Below are 20,533 nucleotides of genomic sequence, written 5' to 3' on the forward strand. Positions count from 1 at the left end.
GGGTATGGCCTTACGTTTTAAGAGTACTTTCTGTTGAAATAATGCATCTTAACCGGTAGTTCTAAAGATATATTTTAAGGTTTGTTTAGTCTTGATTTTTAAAAGTGGTAATTCTAGAATGTCATTATGTCAGGCCCACAGAACGGTGATTTTGTGACTGTGTCAAAAAAAAAAAAAGTCCAGACATCTGTTCTTGAAGGTCTAGATTGAAACATTTTTCCTGCTTGCTGAGTGTTTGTCAGACTACGACAGGAATGTGCTTCTGGCCAACACTGAGCGTGAAGTTGCAAGATTCCCACCAGGCCCCAAAGCATAAGCTCAGATAGAGCCCAGAGAGGCCCAGGGATCAGAGCTGCTGACTAACGAAACAGCCAGCAGACCTCTGCATCCACATTAGGGTTTGTAGCAACTGTGCGGGGCAGGGAGGCCAGCGGGGAGGCAGCACAGGGCCTAATCAATATCCAGGCGGTCCTACAGCAATTAAGAGTGTAATTTTAAGTTTTCCTCAACCCACACCATCACAAGAGACTTCAGCACAATCTAAACTCCATGAATTATTCAGGGTGTGGTGTTTGGAAGCACATCTGTTTAGCTATGCACATCAACCCCTGGCAGCCACTTCAGAGACCAGGGTGCAGGCAGTTACAGGCAGGCAGCCCCAAGGTCTCCCCCTCCATGGCAGAGTGGAGGGTTTCTAAGCTGCCTGGAAGGACAGGGAAAGACAAGGGGAGGAGACTCACCCTGAGCCCTGCAGTTCCTCCAGATTGGATGCATTCCATTCAGAGCCCTGGGAGACAGATCACACAAACTCCTGTGAGTGTCACATGTCAGCCTCAGAGCTGCTCAGGGGATGCACGGTTTGCCCTAGCTCTGGCAGTGAGGTCTTACTTCATGGCCCCTTGGCCTCAGAGAACAGAGAGAACCAGCGGCTGATATTTAAGGAGGTTCCTGAGTGAGTACTCACAGCATGGGAGGAAGGGAGGAAGGAAGGGAGGAAGGGAGGGAGGGACGGAGGGAGGGAAGGGTCCCGGTCCTCACTGGCCCCTTGGCCTTAGGGAAACACCAAGTCCAAGAAAACCTGCTCTCCGTCTCCCAACTTCCTTTCCTAAGAGTCCAGTGGGGTCCTATAAGCAGAGGCGATGACCTGCGACCTCCCACCCAGGGAAGGGCATGTTCACAAGCCACTAATTAAAGCAGGAACTGTTCTACCTTCTGGGAAGTATTTTGGCAATACTGAAAAAGTTCCCACCCTCTGACCCAATAATTCCACTTACAAAAAGCTATCCTGAGGAAATAATCAGAACTCACACAGTGATTTAGGTAGGAGGATATTTATAATTATTTGTAATAAACCAGTGGAAACCACCCAAACATCCAATGGGAAAAAATGAGTAAAATAAATGAGGCTGGATCTTCATGATAGAGTCTTTAAAACAAATAAATTTTGCAGAATATTTAATGATACAGGCAAATACCATGTAAGGAAAAAAAATTTAAAAAGAGAGGATACGGGACTATATAAACATAAACAGTATGATCCTTTCCTTCTCTGTTTCTTTTTAAAGAAGCTACATATGCATTTAAAAAACCCCCAAAAAAACAGAAGATGGGAAAATAAATACGCCAAAATGTTAACAGGGACTACCTCTAGATTTGTGAGATTGGGAATGCTTTTTTCTTCTTTAGATTTATTTCTATTTGCAGACTTTCTGCAACATGTTTTAATTTAGTACTTTTAAAAGTACTAAATTTTTGTACTTTTCATCATTGGTATCGTTGAAAAACCTTCCATTCCCAAGCATTCAAAGGACATGGAACGGCGGAAAAAAAAAAAAAAAGAAAAGAAAAAATGATCACTTTCCTCTTAGGAAATGCGGACCACATAGTGTCATAAAGAGCAAAATAATCTACCTTTGTCTTCCTTGCAACTTCCTTTCCCAAGTTCCCAAGAGGGCAGACCCCTCAGGACCAGGGGTGGCAGGGCCCTAAGCAAGCTGGCAATGTGCGACACTAGTTGAATTTTCATATTTGAGGGTGAGGCCCAAACATAAAAATTCCTTTAGTATCTCTCATGGAAAAAGTGACATAAAGCACCGAACCACACCAAAAAAATAACCCGAGCGCCGCTGAAGCTGTGAGCATCATCTTGCTGTGACTGCCACCTAGTGGACAAAGACAGGACGGAGGTGCCTTCTGTTCCCTTCTGACCAGGGAAATCGAGAGACTTCCAGAGAGATAAGTGCCCACAACTGCCCACGGCTTTCAAATCCACACATGTACATACATCTTAATCAATAACTATGAAATCTATATAGATTTGTACACAGAAATATATTAAAAATACACGTATCTATATATCTACATAGATATCATGACATACATATAACTCTTAATTACTTCCTACAGAAAACAAAATTTACTAAAATTTACTAGCACTAAATTTACTTCCTTAGCTTTCCCAGGAAGCGCTTTCTCCTCTAACAATGGTTACCATTTATTAGCACCTACAGAAACTGCACTCGGTGCTTTAAATATGTATTTTTTGTTTTATTTGATTAAAAAAAAAATTTTTTTAGAGACAAGGTCTCACTGTGTTGCCCAGGCTGGCATTGAACTCCTAGGCTAAAGTTATCCTCCCACCTCAGCCTCCTGAGTAGCTGGGACTACAAGCATAAGCCTCTGTGCCCAGTTTGTATTTTATTTAATCCTCATAGTCATCCCTTGGGGTATAGGATGAAGAAAAAAAGAGGGAAAGTGACTTCTTCCAAGCCATATAGCTGTTGAGGCTGAGGAGTGGGAACCCGGGCCCTGGTGGGCCTTGATCTTCATTACACCACCAGGCCTCTCTAATTTTAGTAACGTGCCTTCCTCTATAGCCTCTCTGACTTTGAAAACCTGCCAGTTGCCTTCTATGGAGATTCACAGCATTAAGATAATCTGAGCTAGCCGCGGAGGTGCACAGAAATCAGTACAACCCACCCAGAGCTATAGGACCAGGGTGAAGGCTTCCAGCGGCCCTGGAGCCGGGCATGGAAAAGCTGTCTGGACAAGCTTGGCGGGAGCTCCGTGTCAGCCGTGTGATCTCTCCTCCCTGTTGTTTCTCATGTCTCACGTCTCAGGATGCCTAGGCATAATTCTGGGGTTTGGTGAGGATGCTTCCTTTAGTAACTGGGGCTTTTTTAGCCCACAAACCACTTGGAAGTAACGGATGGGGCCTATGTGTTAGTGACCGAAGAAGACAAAGGGTTTGAGGGAGTCTGAAACACATGCCAGCTGACTAGGCCAAATAGCCCCCAAACAACTCCCCGCAGCTCAGCCAGGAGCCACGCCTCAAACAGCTGGCTCAAGAGCACATCAGCAGGCTGCAGGCCGGAGAAGTCGCCAAAGAGGGGCGCTCCTGCCAGCCAGGATGGAGGCTCCGGCAACTTAAGTTTTTGCCTGCTTTTTCTCCCGGACTTGCTGCAAACTCCAAACAACCAGGGTCTGATTTATGTCCCCTAAACCAGATACTGCCAGGGCCATGCCTCTTACGAGATAAAGATGATCGAAGATAAGGGAGGGCTTGTCCATTTGTCCCAAGATAAGTAGCATCTCGTTGTCTATGAATTCCTTGAATTCCTTCAAGTTACAATTCATCTGTTTCTCTAATTCATTACGGATCTGTGGAGTAGAAAATATTAGGAAAAGTGATTTGTTAAAGAAAACAACTGTCCGCCTCAAAAGAATTAAAGTTACAATACAAACTGTGGCTATTTCCAAAAATGGTAGTTTTTTTCTCTTTCAGGGTAATACATTTAGACACACGCAACATACACGCGTGGGTGGCGGGAATGCAGGTTACTCAGCTTAGAAGTAAACTCAACTGGGTGAAGTTTATTATTTCAAATAAGGAATTTGATTTCCATGAGATCTCTTCTACCAAGTTTAAAGTGCTTTTACTTTTATAATTAAATGTCAAATACATCAGATAATCTAAAATCAGTTCTATCTTTCTTGGAAAGATATCACAATATGATTTTTTTAAAATGTATTCACTAATTAAAAGACAGGGCTGGATGGAGTGGCTCACGCCTGTAATCCCAGCACTTTGGGAGGCCTTGGTGGGAGGACCGCCTGGAGGCCAGGAGTTCAAGACCAGCCTGGTCAACACAGGAAGACCAAGTCTCTTAAAAAAAAAAAGAAAAAAAGAGATTATATATGAACTTTTAAAATGTCAATTTTAACCTCTTAGATCCACCCAGTTTAATCTCTTATTATAATTCATTGCATGCTTTGAATAAAAAGCAATGGAAAAAAAAGTGATCCAGGAAAAAACATGAAAAGGTAAAAAGGGAGAGAGAAATTATTCTAGAATTTGATACTTGCAGGTCAGCTGTCATCCTGTGGAAAAACAAGTCTGCTGTCTCCTCCATAAAACCCAAGGTAGGCCGGGCGCGGTGGCTCAAGCCTGTAATCCCAGCACTTCGGGAGGCCGAGACGGGCGGATCACGAGGTCAGGAGATCGAGACCATCCTGGCTAACACAATGACACCCCGTCTCTACTAAAAAGTACAAAAAACTAGCCAGGCGAGGTGGCGGGCGCCTGTAGTCCCAGCTACTCGGGAGGCTGAGGCAGGAGAATGGCGTAAACCCGGGAGGCGGAGCTTGCAGTGAGCTGAGATCCGGCCACTGCACTCCAGCCTGGGCGACAGAGTGAGACTCTGTCTCAAAAAAAAAAAAAAAAAAAAAAACCAAGGTAATAGGGAGCGGAAGAGAGAACAAGGAGGTGTTATTAAAACAGGTTAATGCTTCTCGGTGCAGTCTGCAGATCTCAGGGAATTCTCCCCAAAGGTCATATTGGTGAGGCTCACAAAGGCCAAGAAATTTGCTCAACGTCTCATAGCTGATAAGCGGCAGATCTGGAATCAAACTGGAGTCTGACTCCAAGGCCTGCTGCGATTGTAGAACAAGGCAGAAAAAAAGCCTCCAGGGACTAACACAGGGACAGGTAAAGACAACCAGGTGTTGGGCCTGCTTTTGCTGCACTTTTGGGAGCAGGACACATGAAGGCTGCATGACCTCTGACCTGCAATGAAGGGAGGAGTTGTCTTACCTCTTTGGAAGTCACATTTTCTAGATCCTGGCTCATCATGATGCTTCGGAGCTTGGCTTTGATGAGGCGCTCGGTCCTTTCCCCTTCAGTGGGCCTGGAAAAAAACGACGTTTAGGAGAGCAAGGAGTTGTAGAAAGCTTGAGGTCAGAGGTTACAGGAATGCCAGATGCTCCTGGATCTAAACAGAACGCAGCTTGGCAAGGAGAGCACACTTCGTGGTGTGCACGTTCTCAGGCAGTAGGGAGAGGTGCACAGAAAACCCACTGCAGCTCTAGAATTCCCACAGGAGTCAACAGAACGGGGAGCAGGTCAAGGGGGGAAGAGGACAGTGTGGAAACTCACTCCTTGCTCAGACGCTCTTAGGGCAAGATGCCAGGATGCCCAGCACAATATCCCTAGGGCCCTGGGCCCTTGAGTCTCTGCTCAAACACGTTGGGCATGAGGACCTCACTGTCTCGAGGCAGCCCGGTCCAGCTGCAGCAGCTCCCACTATCCCCTTCTTCCTCGGAATCAAAATCTGGGTATTTCCCTGCTCTGGTTTTAACTCTAGGGGGTACACAGACCAGGATAATCCTTATTCCCCATAAGGAATCTTCAAATATTCAAAGGCAACTATCCTTCCTCCATGATTTCAAGGCCCTCTTCTAATGTGGCTTCCCACCCTTCAGGTCTCTGCCCTCTGAACACGCTGCGGTTTATCCATAGTACTCCCAAAATGCAGTGTCCTGGAGGAACACCACACTGTGGGAGCAGGGTCCTGACCCTGAGGGGAGGGGCGACCAGCATACTCCCTAACTAGACTTCAGGGAGTATGGCCCCTCCACGTCAGTGCTGTCATAGGTCACAGGACACAGGTCATGTGGTTCACCGCGGCTGCTGCTAAGGCAGGCTGCCCTCAGCTGTGGTGTTTTTGGATCCAAGGAAGCAGAGGACACATTCCTTGTTTTCCTCAGAGCAGAGCGGGAGGCTCCGGGAATTAAGTCTCTGGTAATCTGAAGAGAAAAGGCCAGACCACAGAGTACTGCAAGGAGTTGGGAACACAAAGGGCCACACATCCCTTTGAGAGTCTGATGGGAGTTATGGACCCCATCCCCAGAAATGCATTCACCAAATTCATCAATTTTTTTTTTTTTTGCACGGGACAGGGGCCTGTGTATAGACCCCCGCTTTAAACGCTGGTTCTGAGAAAGCTGGGGCTCTCACTCAGGGGACTCCAGGGAAGGTGTGGCCCAGTGTAGGTTCAGGATCGGGCACAGCGCAGGTCGGGGAGAGGCAGGTGCCTGTGGGCTCGGGTGCACTCACACCGGTGGCGCTGCACTTACTTGTCCACAAACAGCGCGGGGGAGTCGGGCCGCGTGGACTCCAGGTCCTGCATGGCGTTCCACTCGTTGATGCAGCTCTGCTCGGAGCTGATGCAGCTCTCATAGTAGGTGGCCCAGATGAGAGCTACGCCCCCAGGGAAGTAGTTGTGCCTCCGGGCCACTTCACAGGCCTTGTGAAGCACCTGCAGGGCAGACCTGGGGAGAGGAGAAGGCTGGGTCAGGCCTGGGAAGGCACAAGAGATGTGGGGTTTTCTCCTCTGACAAAGGGGTTCAAATATGGGAATGGAAGGGCAATGATTGATTGGTTGATTATTTCTTTTTGAGACAGAGTCTCGCTCTGTCACCCAGGCTAGAGTGCATTGGCGTGTTCTCAGCTCACTGCAATCTCCGCCTCCCGGGTTCAAGCAATTCTCCTGCCTCAGCCTCCGGGGTAGCTGGGACCACAGGCACCCACCACCATGCCCGGCTAATTTTTGTATTTTTAGGAGAGATGGGGTCTCACAATGTTGGCCAGGCTGGTCTCGAACTCCCAGCCTCAAGTGATCCGCCCGCCTCGGCCTCCCAAAGCGCTGGGATTACAGGCTTGAGCCACCATGCCCGGCTGAGAAGGGCGGTTTGTAAAGGGCTCACTCTTGGAGTTGCACTTAACACGTACGGGCGCTGGGGAATGCACACAGCCTGAAACATTCAGCCCACCAGAGCACAGAGCTAGTCCCTGGGACATATTCACTGATTGAATCTAAGAGTGGCCAGAACACCCCACATCATTTCCAAAGAGGGGCAGAAACAAACAACAACAAACTACTTCATAACTCTTCCAATCAGGTGGTTCATGGGCTACTTCACAACCCATCAATTAACTCCAGAGAATTAAGAACTGCTCCTGAAGCTGTGGTAGCCCTGAACAGATGTTCATATGACCCATATTGAACATAAGACCCACAATTAAGCTTAGCAGCTGGAAGAAAAAGTCTTTAATATGCAACAGAGACATCTGCCTGCATTCTAAATAATTACATTTCCACCCATCCCCCCATCAACGTTCTAATAGCTTAGATGCCTACATTTCTTAAGGAAACAAGTTCTAGAAAGTTATTTTAATACAAAAACTAACTGAAAAGGTTTGGGGAGGCAGACTGGGAAACAATATTAAGAATCTATGTTTTATTTAGTCACCCTCTTTTACTACTACTACTTCTTTTCTTTTTGAGACAGAGTCTGACTCTGTCGCCCAGGCTGGAGTGCAGGGGCGTGATCTCGGCTCACGGCAACCTCCATGTCCTGGGTTCAAGTAATTCTCCTGCCTCAGCCTCCTGAGTAGCTGGGACTACAGGTGTGCACCATCACACCTGGCTATTTTTTGTATTTTTAGTAGAGGCAGGGTTTTGCCATGTTGGCCAGGCTGGTCTCAAAACTCCTGACCGCAGGTGATCTGCCCACCGTGGCCTTCCAAAGTGCTGGGATTACAGTCATAAGCCACCATGCCCAGCCCATTTTGCTTCTTTTTACAAAAATATAGGCTGAGGCCAGGTACGGTGGCTCAGCCTGGAATCCCAGCACTTTGGGAGGCAGAGGTGCGAGGACTGTTTGAGGCCAGGAGTTTGAGACAAGCCTGGGCAACATAGTGAGACCCCATCTCTTAAAAAAAAAAATACAAAAGTTAGCTGGGTGTGGTGGTGCATGACTGTAGTCCCAGCTACTTGGGAGGCTGAGGCGGGAGGATCACCTGAGCCCGGGAGGTCAAGGCTGCAGTGAACCATGATCACACCACTGCACCCCAGCCTGGGAGACAGACAGAGCAAGACCCTGTCTCAGAAAAAAAAAAACCAAGAAACCCAACCCCCCAAACATTGTGAATATACTTAATGCCACTGAAAATTTTGCCTTTAAATATGGTGAAAATGATAAACTTTATGTTACATATATTTTTGCCCCCTTCAACATGCACATATATAACGAGCTTCTTGGTAGAAGGGGTTTTTCTACTCATGCTGTCAGCTAAGAAAATATTTCTAGGGAGTTAAAAAATCCCTAAAACCACACTTACCACATGGCCTGGACAGACACAGGCTTAAATATGTGCATCCTTCCTGCTGTGCTCACGCTGAACCCACTGAGAATAAAAAACAGAGAGAAAGGTATCTGTGGTGAGAAATCAGCGCCTTGAGTGAAATCACTCTGAGAGGAGGGAGCCGGCCCACCGTGCACACTGGGAACAAGCACATCTCATGCCGCCTGATGAGGGATTTTATGGAACCTGCTTCGGCAGAGACATGGGCAAGGGCAGAAAAAGACACATTCTCAGGCGAGGAGGGCTTGTTTTGAACCCAGCAATGCGAGTTCCACCAAAACCTGAAAGCCTGGCAAAGGGTGCCAGGTGAAGAACTCCAAGAGCGTCTCTTCTATGTTCCCATATGGTTCCTGCCTCCCTGCCACCTCCTGCCCCATAGGCCCAGCCGTTCCTTTTTGTAATTGCATGGAAACTATATTCATAGGATTGCACGGAAAATAATCAATATATAAAAATATCTATTAATACATTAATATAAATGTGTTAATCTAAAAATACTAATATAAAATATAAAAAATTAATACAGGCCAGGGGTGGTAGCTCACGCCTGTAATCCCAGCACTTTGGGAGGCTGAGGAAGATGGGTCACCTGAGGCCAAGAGTTCAAGACCAGCCTGGCCAACATGGTGAAGCCCCGTCTTTACTAAAACTACAAAAATTAGCCAGGCATGGTGGCAGATGCCTGTAATCCCAGCTCCCTGGGAGGCTGACGCAGAAGAATAGCTTGAACCCAGGAGGTGGAGGTTGCAGTGAGCTGAGATCGCACCACTGCACTCCACCCAGGGTGACAGAGTGAGACTCCATTGAAAAAAGGAGAAAAAAAAAATCATACAAATATATTAAAATAAATTTTAAAAAGGAAAAATATCCCCATAACCCCATCGCTTAAACAACAAATCAAATTTTTATTTTTCTCTTCCCATCCTATGAAGCAACATAACTCTGACCTGCTTAGAATCCCCGTGTCGGGCCACTTTCCTATTCTGTTTCTTCCCACTCCTCACTGTAACCACGCACCTCCTTGGGAGTGAATGCGTGCGGACGCTGGACGGCCCTCATCCCCTGCCTGCCTGCCTGCCCGGGTGGAACTGGTTCATTCCTCCTTTGTGGCTCCCAGGGTGACACCTGAAACCTTGTTGTGCCTGCCAGTTGTATGTCTTTCCTTGTACCCCCAAAGCTGGTGAGTTCCTGCTGCACCACATTCATCCATGAACTTTCAGGATGAGCCCTGTGGAGGGCATGTGGTGAGAGTTCACTTAACCGAAGGTGGTGGATGGATATCGGTTTACCGCTGTCTTGAACTTCACACTAGCAGCATATCTCCTGTAATCGCTCCCACTGATACCTCATGAGCTAAACTCCCTGATGGGACGTCCAACACATACCCTCCCTCGTGGAGCTCACTCGACGGCAATACGAATTCTCCTGCTGTGACACTCCCGCCACACGTGTCATTCTGTGCTAATGATCATCCAAGGATGCCTGAACCAGTTCGTGTTTCAAAGCCAACATACAGTGAGAGAATCTTTTAAAGACCTCCTTACCCATCTCCATCAAGGTGGATTTTCGTGTCGCTCCACAGTCGGAGAACCATCCCAATGGTGCAGCTTTTACTGCGAGGGGGGAGAGAAGACATGTGGAGTCAGCGTCTACCCACGTACATGCACAGCCTTTCCAGCTTACCACCTGGTCCAGGACGGGCTGTTGGATGTACGTGTGGGAGTGGCCCTTAGGCTGTCTGCATAGGAACTATTCACTGATGAATTCTAGAAGACATGGGTCTGGGATGGCCCTATGGACACAACTGCGTAAGTGCTCAGCCGAGGCTCTTGGGTGCAGTGTGCGCTGACCGCATGCCCACTCTGCAGCAGGGAGGCAGCCGCCCAGGGCTGGTGTTCTGCTGGCGGAGGCCACATGTGTACTCGGGGGTACATAGGCAAGCACCAGTGGCCAAGCCCGGCCCAGTCTGTCCCGGGTGGCAAGGAGGGGAGTGTGCTCACACCGTTCCCAGAGCTCACTTTCGAACCTGTGCACCTGCGCCTTTAGTGTGGTTGCTGTTTTATAACCTTGCTTAATCTGGTTTTGTTTTGCCCATCCTACCAGTGAAATGAGACCAAATGACTGCAGAGACTGGCGCCACTGAAAAACAGGGAAAGAAAGGGCTTATCGGAGAGTCCTCAGATTATGATGAAAACTCTTCAGGCATTTAAAAGCTGGCTTTTGAGAAGCCGCTGTAACTGTGCCAAGGGCCAGCTCTGCGGACCTCAGGAATCTCATGCTTCCATCTCTGCTGCTGCCAACACCACGGTCATGTTTTTGTGTGCCCGTGTGGGCGGGGCCTCTGCGGATCACAGACCCAGCTCCCCTCCGGGTAGCACCCTGCCCCATGCAGGACTCTTCTCAACCCCATGCTTCTGTATCTGTGGGGAAGGTTGTTCCAAGCCCTTCTGGCCAATGACACTCAGGCTTTTTTGGGTTGGGCAAATTCTGAGGTCCCTCCCTGCCATCCTACCCACTCCGGAGGGACTAACTGTATTTCTCTCACAGTATTGCAAAATATAATTTATGTTGGGCCTCACAGAGCTCTAGGGACCATGTGGCTGTGTCAGCGCCAGGAGGAGGCAAGGAAGGGGTCCCTGTGGAGCCCAAGTCAGATAGGCAGAAGCCAGGTCAGATGGTGCCCTGGGAACATGCAGTCTAGAAGACCCAACCTGAGCACTGATGACCCTTGCCAGGGACTGATAAGGAGGTGGGTACAGCACAGAGAGCTGCAGAGAGAACAGGACACGGGGCGCCAAGGCCAGGCCTAGGCCGGGGGTGGGGCCTCCCAGGACAGGTGGAGGACAAGTGGGCAGGGATGAGACTGCCCATAGGAAATAAGGAGCACATGAAACCATGTGGAAACTAAACCCCTAGACCGGCCTCCCTTGGACACGGATGCGCAAGAGGGTCAGCCCACAGGGGACTTCTGCTCACAACCTTCAACTTGAGCCAGGAGCAAGGAACAGGGACCAGGCAGGACTGCAACAACTGCCCTCATCTCCTATCGTCCCCTAGCTATTCCTTTTGTGAGTTTCCAGGGGTCCTACAATGATTAACAATAAGATTTTCACAAGGAAGGTGGGCCCATGGGAAGCATATTTTTCTTTCTTTCTTTTTTTGAGCCAGCGTCTTGCTCCATTGCCCAGGCTGGAGTACAGTGGTGTAATCATAGCTCACTGCAGCCTCCACCTCCCGGGCCCAATCAATCCTCCTACCTTAGCCTTCTAACTAGGACCACAGGCATATGCCACCATGCCTAGCTTTTTTTAAAAAAACTTTTTGTAGAGATAAGGTCCACCTGGGGAGCATATATGGGAAGCAGGAAAGGGATACGTAGCTAAGGAAACTGAATCTTTAGAGGAAGAGTGACTCCAAAGGATAAAGTGGGTGGGAGAAATTACAGAAGAAGAAAGCAGGCTCCAAGTTCCTAGGGCCGGTATGGCAGGAATAGAGAAGCCAGATGGGTCTGGCGGTCCAGGCAGGAAACCGATCTGTTCCAAGACTCCATTGTGGAGTCCTTCACTGATGGCAAAACACTGATGCGTGGACGGTGGTGTACGCTCATGGCACTCAAAACGTTCCCAATCCGAATTGAAAACATAATCCTGCTCGGGTGTGGTGGCTCATACCTATAATCCTGGCACTTTGGGAGGTGGAGACAAGAGGACTGCTTGAGCCCAGGAGTTTGAGACCAGCCCGTGCAATAGTGATTTAAAAAAAAAATTGTATGTATTGGCCAGGCGTGGTGGCTCACGCCTGTAATCCCAGCACTTTGGGAGGCTGAGGCGGGCGGATCACAAGGTCAGGAGATCAGGACCATCCTGGCTAACACGGTGAAACCCCGTCTCTACTAAAACTACAAAAAGTTAGCCAGGCATGGTGGCGGGTGCCTGTAGTACCAGCTACTCAGGAGGCTGAGGCAGGAGAATGGCGTGAACCCGGGAGGCGGAGCTTGCAGTGAGCTGAAATCTCGCCACTGTACTCCAGCCTGGGTGACAGCGCGAGACTCCGTCTCCAAAAAAAAAAAAAAAAAAAAAATTATATATATTAAAAAAATCAGCTGGGAATGGTGGCATGGGCCTGTGGTCCCAGCAACGCAGGAGGCTGAGGTAGGAGAAATGATTGAGCCTGGGAGGTCAAGGCTGCAATGAGCCGTGATTTCACCACTCCAGCCTGGGTGACTGAGGGACATCCTGTCTCCACATTAAAAAAAAAAAAAAGAAGGAGGAGGAGGAAAGGGGAAGGGGAAGGGGAGGGGAAGGGGAAGGGGAAGGGAAGGGGAAAGGGAAAGGGAAAGGGAAAGGGAAAGGGAAAGGGAAAGGGAAAGGGATGGGAAAGGGAAAGGGAAAGGGATGGGAAAGGGAAAGGGAAAGGGAAAGGGAAAGGGATGGGAAAGGGAAGGGAAAGGGGAGGGAAAGGAGAAAAAGAAGAGAGAAGAGAAAAGAATCTAAGATTGAACCCTAGGGTGGCGTGGCTGCTCTGGTCTCCCCAGGATGCATATGCAGATATAAGACTCTGAGGGAGGCTGGGTACGGTGGCTCATGACTGTAATCCCAGCACTTTGGGAGGCCGAGGAGGGTTGATCACTTGAGGTCAGGAGTTCAAGATCATCCTGGCTAACATGGCGAAATCCTGTCTCTACTAAAAATACAAAAATTATCCAGGCATGGTGGCGCATGCCTGTAATCCCAGCTACTCAGGAGGCTGAGGCAGGAGAATCGCTTGAACTTGGGAGGCAGAGGTTGCAGTGAGCCCAGATCGCACCACTGCACTCCAGCCTGGGTGATGGAGTGAGACCCTGTCTTAAAAACAAAAACATAAACAAAAACACTGAGTGAGAGTGTGCGAGCCTGTGCAGCAGCCGTCATTCCAATGCTGCCTTTTGGACAGCACTTGGACTCTTATGAAGATCCCCTTTGTGAGCAATGCTCATCTCTTTTCTTTTTCTTTTTTTTTTTTTGGCAGGGGGAATCAAAAAACAAAATCCCAAGGAAGGAATTTAGAAAAAACAAGTATATTGCTCCCTCAGCAGGTCAAACGCTTCTGGTGGGGACCTGGACTTTGTTTTCAAGCCAGGAAGGAAGACAACAGCCTGGTGCCCAGGCAATGTGGGAGCTGCAGGAGAAGGCCCAGTTCCCAGCCCCCGGGATTCCCTGGGCACGGAAGACAGCTGCATCAGGCCCAGCGACAGGAAGGACTGCTTAGTTCTGGTTCCTGTCAGGCCCCTGCTCACCTTGGGTGGCCTCTTGACCGCCCTCTCCAACCTCAGAGACCTGCCCTGGCCTTGGGGTCGGTGCCCACACGTGGGCTGTGGCTCCTGCTCAAAGGGCGCAGAGACTCGAATCTGAGGGAGGAGCATGCAGTGGAGGCGAAAGAACCACAGGGAGAGGGACCACAGGAGAGGGAACCACAGGGAGAGGGAAGTCGGGTGCCGAGGGGAGGCAAAGGGAGGAGAGGGTGGGAGGGAAGAGCACCGTGGGGGCGGTGCGGATGAGCACATGGGCCTGTCTCCTCCAGTCAGGCAGCAGTGGAGTGCACCTGTGTGCATCTAAGGCATGCCCATGACTGCTGGCCTGTGAGCTCTGTGAGACTGCAGGTGTGTCTGCCATGCTCCCTGATGTGGCCCCAGCACCTGGTGGGGCACCCGACACAGGGAAAGAGCTAACAGATCCATACACGATAAACCTAGAAGTGAATGAATGAGCAAGGCGGTGTACAGGAAGAGAGCTGCAGCCCGCTGGGAAAGAATGCGTGGGATCTATTCATTCAGCAGGTCGACAGGAAAAGCCCTGCCTCCAAGTCCCAGGCCGGCCACTTACTGGGATGGCCCTGGGGTAATCACTGCAGCCTCGTGAGCTTCTGTCATGTGTAAAACCTGAGGTAGGACTACCCACCCCAGGGGGATGAAGGGGCTAAATGAGACGTCCACGGAGGCATTTTGTAGGTGTGCTGTACTCTACAGTCAGGAGGACGGGGCTTCCACACCGCTCCCATGGTTCGGATCAAGACGATGGGCACAGGCCACAAGAGGCCGATTTCCATTCAGGATCAGAAAGCATTATTGGAACAGGCCACACTTGTGAGGAAAGTCCCTGCCTCAGAAAGATTCCGAAAAGCTGGATAGTCATTGGAAGAACAATTACAACTGCAAGACGGTCAAACACTAAACACTGCTATGCCTCACAACCATACAGATAATGGCCAAACAGATGGGGCTCTGGGCATTTCTGAGAGCATCTGCCTGGTGGTACCCCGTCCTAATGGACCACGCCTTCCAGTCTCCAAGTGGCTCTTTAGAGCTCATATCCTAACACCTCCTATGCTACAGGTTCTTCTAGCCCCAGGTTCCCAACCAGGTCAAGGCCACAGATGCCAGCCCCAACTCCGTCTCCTACATGTGTCACAGGAAACTTTCTCATAGTGCTATTTATTATGTACTGCAGGGGTGGGGGGCATGTCATAAAGAAATGTCCTCCCTTTTTTATTCATTTCCTTCTAAAAAGCATCCAAGTCTCAGTTGCTAGCATGTGACTTACAGAAGCTCTCACCGGAACAAGACAAGACCGTACTGTTACCATGACACTCACAGCCTCCCTGACGGGTTTCTGCTGTTGATTCTTCCTGAAATGCTCTTCAAATGCACCTCGCGGCTCTGCCTCCACCCTAGAGCCTGACTGCCCACTTGTCCGTTAAGATGTGGCTTAGGCTTCACTCCTGCCAGAAAGGTCCTGCCAGGTGCTCTCAGTAGCCGCCGCCTCCTGTGGTCTCACAAAACCCCAGCACCTCTCAGTCACTCTCTCCCTCCTACCTGGTTGTGACTGTCTTCCAAGCTCACTTAGAAGCCCTCTGAGGCCAAGAACTGTGTTGTTGCTTCTTTGTTTACCTGGGCCTAGCCCATTGCCTCATACACAGGAGAATGCAAATAAATCATATGCTTAACGAATGAGTCGATGAATGAATGATGAATAAAGGGAGTCTAATCTAGTTTGAACAAATCCAGGTTTTGCAGTGATCTCACAGGCATTCATTTATCTGAGATGTCAGGGGAGTGATCCCACCTTCATTTCACACACAGCATGGGGTCAACGCTCTAACTTACTTGGCCTCCAGTTAGTGGGAAATTACAAGCTACTCTTCAAGCCTCTGACTAGGACGTGCCATGAAGGTGGAGTTCCCACTCCACTTGGGAACCTGTGGAGTATCACTATGGGGTAAGGTGTCTGAGAGGAGACCCACCAATCTCCATACTTCTCCACAGGCCCCTCTGCCTGGGAGGGTCTCCTGCTTCCCTTGGTGGACTCTGGCTTGGCCTTCTGGGTTTGGCGTTGTTGTCACCTCCTTTAGGAAGCATTCCTGGCTAAGGTGCCCCACTCTGTAGCAGCTGGCGTGAAACCTCTCTAAGCACAGCATAACTTTCTGTCCTCTCAATCGACTCTGAGCTCCGAGAGCACAGCCTGGAGCTGGCACGGTGCCTGGCACACAGGGCTGAAATGGCACACCCTAGTGTTCCCAGTGTCGACTCCCCAGGCTCTCCATCAGGACGCAGCCCTCTCCCACATGGATATGGGACCATGGAAACCTTTTTCTAGCAGCAACTCTTGCCTCCCACACAGAAGGGAACACCTAGCTCATCAGACTCACCTTTCCTTACTGGAAAAGTCCACTCCCAGCAAGATATTCTCCTCGGTGTCCTGGCGCCCGCTGCTGTACACCACTACCATGTACCGGACCCGGTCCGCCCAGGCGCTCTCCAGGCGCACGGCCTGGAACAGGGCAGACATGCTCTCACTGGCCTGCCTTTAGAGGTGGTGCCTCCCTCCCATCTCCAACGCAAGATCAACACTTTCAGTGTTCTACCTTTCCCTCCGGGAGTTAAAAATGAAGAGAAAATCCTTGGCTGGGCCCGGTGGCTCAGGCCTGTAATCCCAGCACTTTGGGAGGCAAAGGTAGGCAGATCACTTGAGGTCAGGAGTTCAAGATCAGACTGGCCAACATGGCAAAACCCCATCTCTACCAAAAATACAAAAATTAGCTAGGCGTGATGGTGTGAGCCTGTAATCTCCGCTACTCAGGAGACTGAGGCACGAGAATCTCTTGAACCTGGGAGGTGGAGGTTGCAGTGAGCTAAGATCACACCGCCACACTCCAGCCAGGGCAACAGAGTGAGCTTCCATCTCAAACACCACCAAAAACAACAACAACAACAAAAACACACAAAGAGGAAGTTCTTGACAGCAGGAACCAGGCCTCGTTTCTCTCTGTAGCACCAGGGACGCTGCCTGGCTCAGAGGAGACACCCAAAATGCAAGAAATCAGTGAACACATGAAATCCAAAGAAAGTTCTTATTTAGCTTATTTAACTGCCGTAGAGACCTGTTTCATCCCTCCTGTGGCTCCTCTGGGGTACTGAGGAGTCAACCTGGCTTTGGCTTTAGTGAACAATTTGAGGAGAATTTGTTGTAATGTAAAAGCTTTTCCCCCTATCATTCATGAATGGTTCCCCACCAAGTTTCACAATTAAAAATTAAAACGTGCTGGCTGGGCACGGTGGTTTACACCTATAACCCCAGGACTTTGGGAGGCGGAGACAGGAGAATCGTTTGAGGCCAGGAGTTCAAGACCAGCCTGGCAAAACAGCAAGACCCCACATCCACAAAATTCTCTAAAAAATTAGTGGTATACACTTGTAGTCCCAGCTACCCAGGAGGCGGAGGTGGGAGGATTGCTTGAACCCAGGAGTTTGAGGCTGTAGTGAGCTAGGATCATGCCACTGCACTCCAGCCTGGGCAACAGAGCAAGACCCTCATCTCACAAAAACTAAAAAAAAAAAAAAAAATTTTTTTAAATTTGACATTCTCACCGCTTCTTACCAGCTTGATTCTGTCTTCACAACGCAGAAGGTTGATCATCACCTGAAGATGCTGAGGCAGGTCACCTGGTGGAGCAATAAAGAAAGGTTTAAAAGGTCTCCTACCTACTTTCTAGGAAACAAACCTCTGAAAGGCTGATTTTGAGGGCCTGGAAAAAGATTGAGAAGTTAAAATTTGTCTACCTACACCACAGGAGAATCACCACAAAAACTTCAAGTCTCCATTTCTCTTACACCACTCTGAATACTGTGTGATGCGGATGGGTGACATGGAGCTTACTGTCATGTTGTTAAAAGTTGCTCTTATTTCCTGAAATACATACAATATAGGTTTCCAAATACAAAATGTGGAAAATACACGCAAGCCTAGAGAAAACTGTCATTTCATCCAAGGCAATGTTACTCGGCAGGTTGGGGTGCCTAGAAACGACAGCTGTGGCTGGAAGTAAGGCATTTGCTAGGGGTTCATCATTAGAGAAAAAGGACAGAGCGTCATGTTTCCTCTTCAAACAACTTCTTCTTCCTTTTTTTAATTTTTTTTTTGAGACACAGTCTTACACTGTCGCCCAGGCTGGAGTTCCGTGGTGCAATCTTGGCTCATTGCAACCTCCGCCTCCTGGATTCAAGCAATCCTTCTGCCTCAGCCTCCCAAGTAGCTGGGATTACAGGCGCCCATCACCATATCCAGCTAATTTTTGTATTTATAGTAGAGACAGGGTTTCACCATGTCGGCCAGGCTGGTCTTGAACTCCTGACCTCAAATGATCTGCACGCCTCAGCCTCCCGAAGTGCTGGGATTACAGGCATGAGCTACCCCACCCCGGGCCCCACTTCAAATTTCTGCATTTTCCACTGGAGGTAGACATTATTTCCATAACCAGGAGGGGAAATATTTAAGTGACTCTACAGATAGCAGCTGTATGCTGGTTGCCCGGAGAAATAATTTGAATAGACAACCACCTGTCATTTTCTCTTTTCTTGCTAAAAATTATGTACTCTTTTTTCTTCACTATGTAAAACAAGCAGTAATCCAGGGGCGGCTTCTGAACTTCTCTGAGCTGCCCCAGGGTTCAGGTGGTGTCCCTGGAGTGCCGTGAGGAAAGTTTCTTACTGGCCATGAGTCTCGCGCGAAGCAGGAGACCCTGTCAGAAGAAGCGCACACTTTCACAGAGGGGAAAATTGTAAGGGAGGTGCATAATTAATTAAAGTAGCAGATGTTACTCCAAGGTTGCTTTTTTCTCTAGCTTATACATTTTTCTTTATATCTGAAAGGATTTCCTTCTGAAGAAAGGTTCATCTGTAAAGATGCTAATATCAGCCTGGTGTGGTGGCTCACACCTGTAATCCCAGTGCTTTGGGAGGCCAAGGCTGGACTTGAGGCCAGGCATTCAAGACCAGCCTGGGCAACATGGCAAGACCCCATCTTTACAGAAAAGTAAAAAATTAGCTGGGCTTTCTGGTTCGTTCACATCTGTAGTTAGTCCCAGCTACCTGGGAGGCCAAGGCAGGAGGATCACTGGAGCACAGGAGTGTGAGACCACCCTGGGCAACATGATGAGACCCTGTCTCTACAAACGAAAAAAAAAAAATTACCCTATACCTCACAATTGTAACCCGAAAAGGATCAATAATGCTTACACACTCAAATGCTCCAAAAGAAAACACTGTGTTTGTTCCTTTTGCAAAAGCATCTTTTTCATTTTAAGGGAGAATGACAGATGATGTCCAAACTGCACTTCCTGCCACAGAGAGGAATTGGGTCATTAGAAATTTGTGCCTCTAGTCAGGAGGGTAGATCTCATGTTAAGCATTCTTTTTCTTTTTTTTTTTCCAATAGAGATAGGGTTTTGCCATGTTGCCCAGGCTGGTCTCGAACTCCTGGGCTCAAATGATCCTCCCACTTCAGCCTCCCAAAGTGCTGGGATTATAGGCATGAGCCACCAAACTCGGCCCAATTAAGCATTCTTTCCACAATAAATAAAATGTAAAAAAGAAAAGAACCATGCCCCTCTTATCTGTCCTCTCCAGTTATACAATTCCACAGTGTATAACACCCTGTGTTGGCCCTGCTTCCTATGATGAGTGATTTGGAGATAAGGGTTCATATTAAAAAAAGCCATAGAGCTCCCCACTCCCTTCCTCCACCCATCATGTCACCAACGCAACACAGCGACCATGAGGGGTTCTTCACCTGCCTGCCCGCCCCCACATCTACCCGAGTCACAGAACTGCACTGGGGAAAGCAAAAACAAACCCCTGTCTGATAAATGCCTAAATGAAAGGGACATTTTCCACACAGATAAACTTCTTTCAGTGGGATTGTTTGCTGAGATATGGAATTGCTGACAGACAGAAATCCAAACCCCCGTCTGACATCCACACACAAAAAAATCAGAGAACACAAGCCCTAGAAAGGGTCTCAAATTGACCAGACTGGCTGAAACAAACTGAACTACTTTTCCACGGACAGAATTAACCCTCAATTGTACTCAGCTCTGCACGGTGGTTACTGGGGGGACTCTGGTACATTCATGAGACTTGATGGTAATGGTAATTCTAGGGAAAAAAAAGGAACTGATGTAAGTCTAGTCTGTGCCTGTCCCAAGGTCATTTTACAGACCTACTGTGGACAGCTGGTGGCCCCTCTGCCTTCTGACCTCATCGCCCACTCCAGACCTCAGGGCATAAGAGTCAGCCAGCCAGTGGCTTGCATCCTACCCTTCTAGTCTTCGGATTATAGGAAAGAGGTATATGACACTTAGTGAGCAGAGCTTGAGCATCTGCTTTGTTGTATGTGTTACAGTTAAAACATGAACAATAGCTACATTTCTAAGAGGGCAGAATAATTAGCAAATTCAAGAATGAAGAATCTGGCTGAGTATGGAGCCTCAAACCTATAATCCCAATGCTTTGAGAGGCTGAGGTGGGGGAATGGCTTGAGGCAAGGAGTTGGAGACCAGCCTGAGCAACATAGTGAGACCTCATCCACACACACACCCACACACACACACACACACACACACACACACACACACACAAAACTAGCTGGTGTGGTGATGCGCATCTATGGTCCCAGCTACTCAGGAAGCTGAGGCTGGAAGATCACTTGAGCCCAGGAGGTCGAGGCTGCAGTGAGC

The 20,533-nt window shown here is 48.8% G+C and overlaps 1 protein-coding gene across 5 annotated transcripts in view; it reads right to left on the bottom strand.

Moving 5' to 3' along the window:
• Positions 1-20,533, bottom strand: part of SSH1 (slingshot protein phosphatase 1) — a 75,982-nt gene that overhangs the window by 19,370 nt on the left and 36,079 nt on the right. For all 5 annotated transcript variants that reach the window (XM_008004593.3, XM_008004598.3, XM_008004591.3 and 2 more), the window contains 8 exons: positions 17,398-17,462; positions 16,169-16,290; positions 10,030-10,098; positions 8,462-8,527; positions 6,415-6,609; positions 5,093-5,186; positions 3,532-3,660; positions 741-787 (listed from right to left, as the gene is read on the bottom strand). In XM_008004593.3, the coding sequence (XP_008002784.3) occupies positions 741-787; positions 3,532-3,660; positions 5,093-5,186; positions 6,415-6,609; positions 8,462-8,527; positions 10,030-10,098; positions 16,169-16,290; positions 17,398-17,462 (787 nt within the window). The remainder of the gene's footprint in view (positions 1-740; positions 788-3,531; positions 3,661-5,092; positions 5,187-6,414; positions 6,610-8,461; positions 8,528-10,029; positions 10,099-16,168; positions 16,291-17,397; positions 17,463-20,533) is intronic.

Source organism: Chlorocebus sabaeus, chromosome 11, assembly GCF_047675955.1.
Source record: "Chlorocebus sabaeus isolate Y175 chromosome 11, mChlSab1.0.hap1, whole genome shotgun sequence".
NCBI lineage: Eukaryota > Metazoa > Chordata > Mammalia > Primates > Cercopithecidae > Chlorocebus > Chlorocebus sabaeus.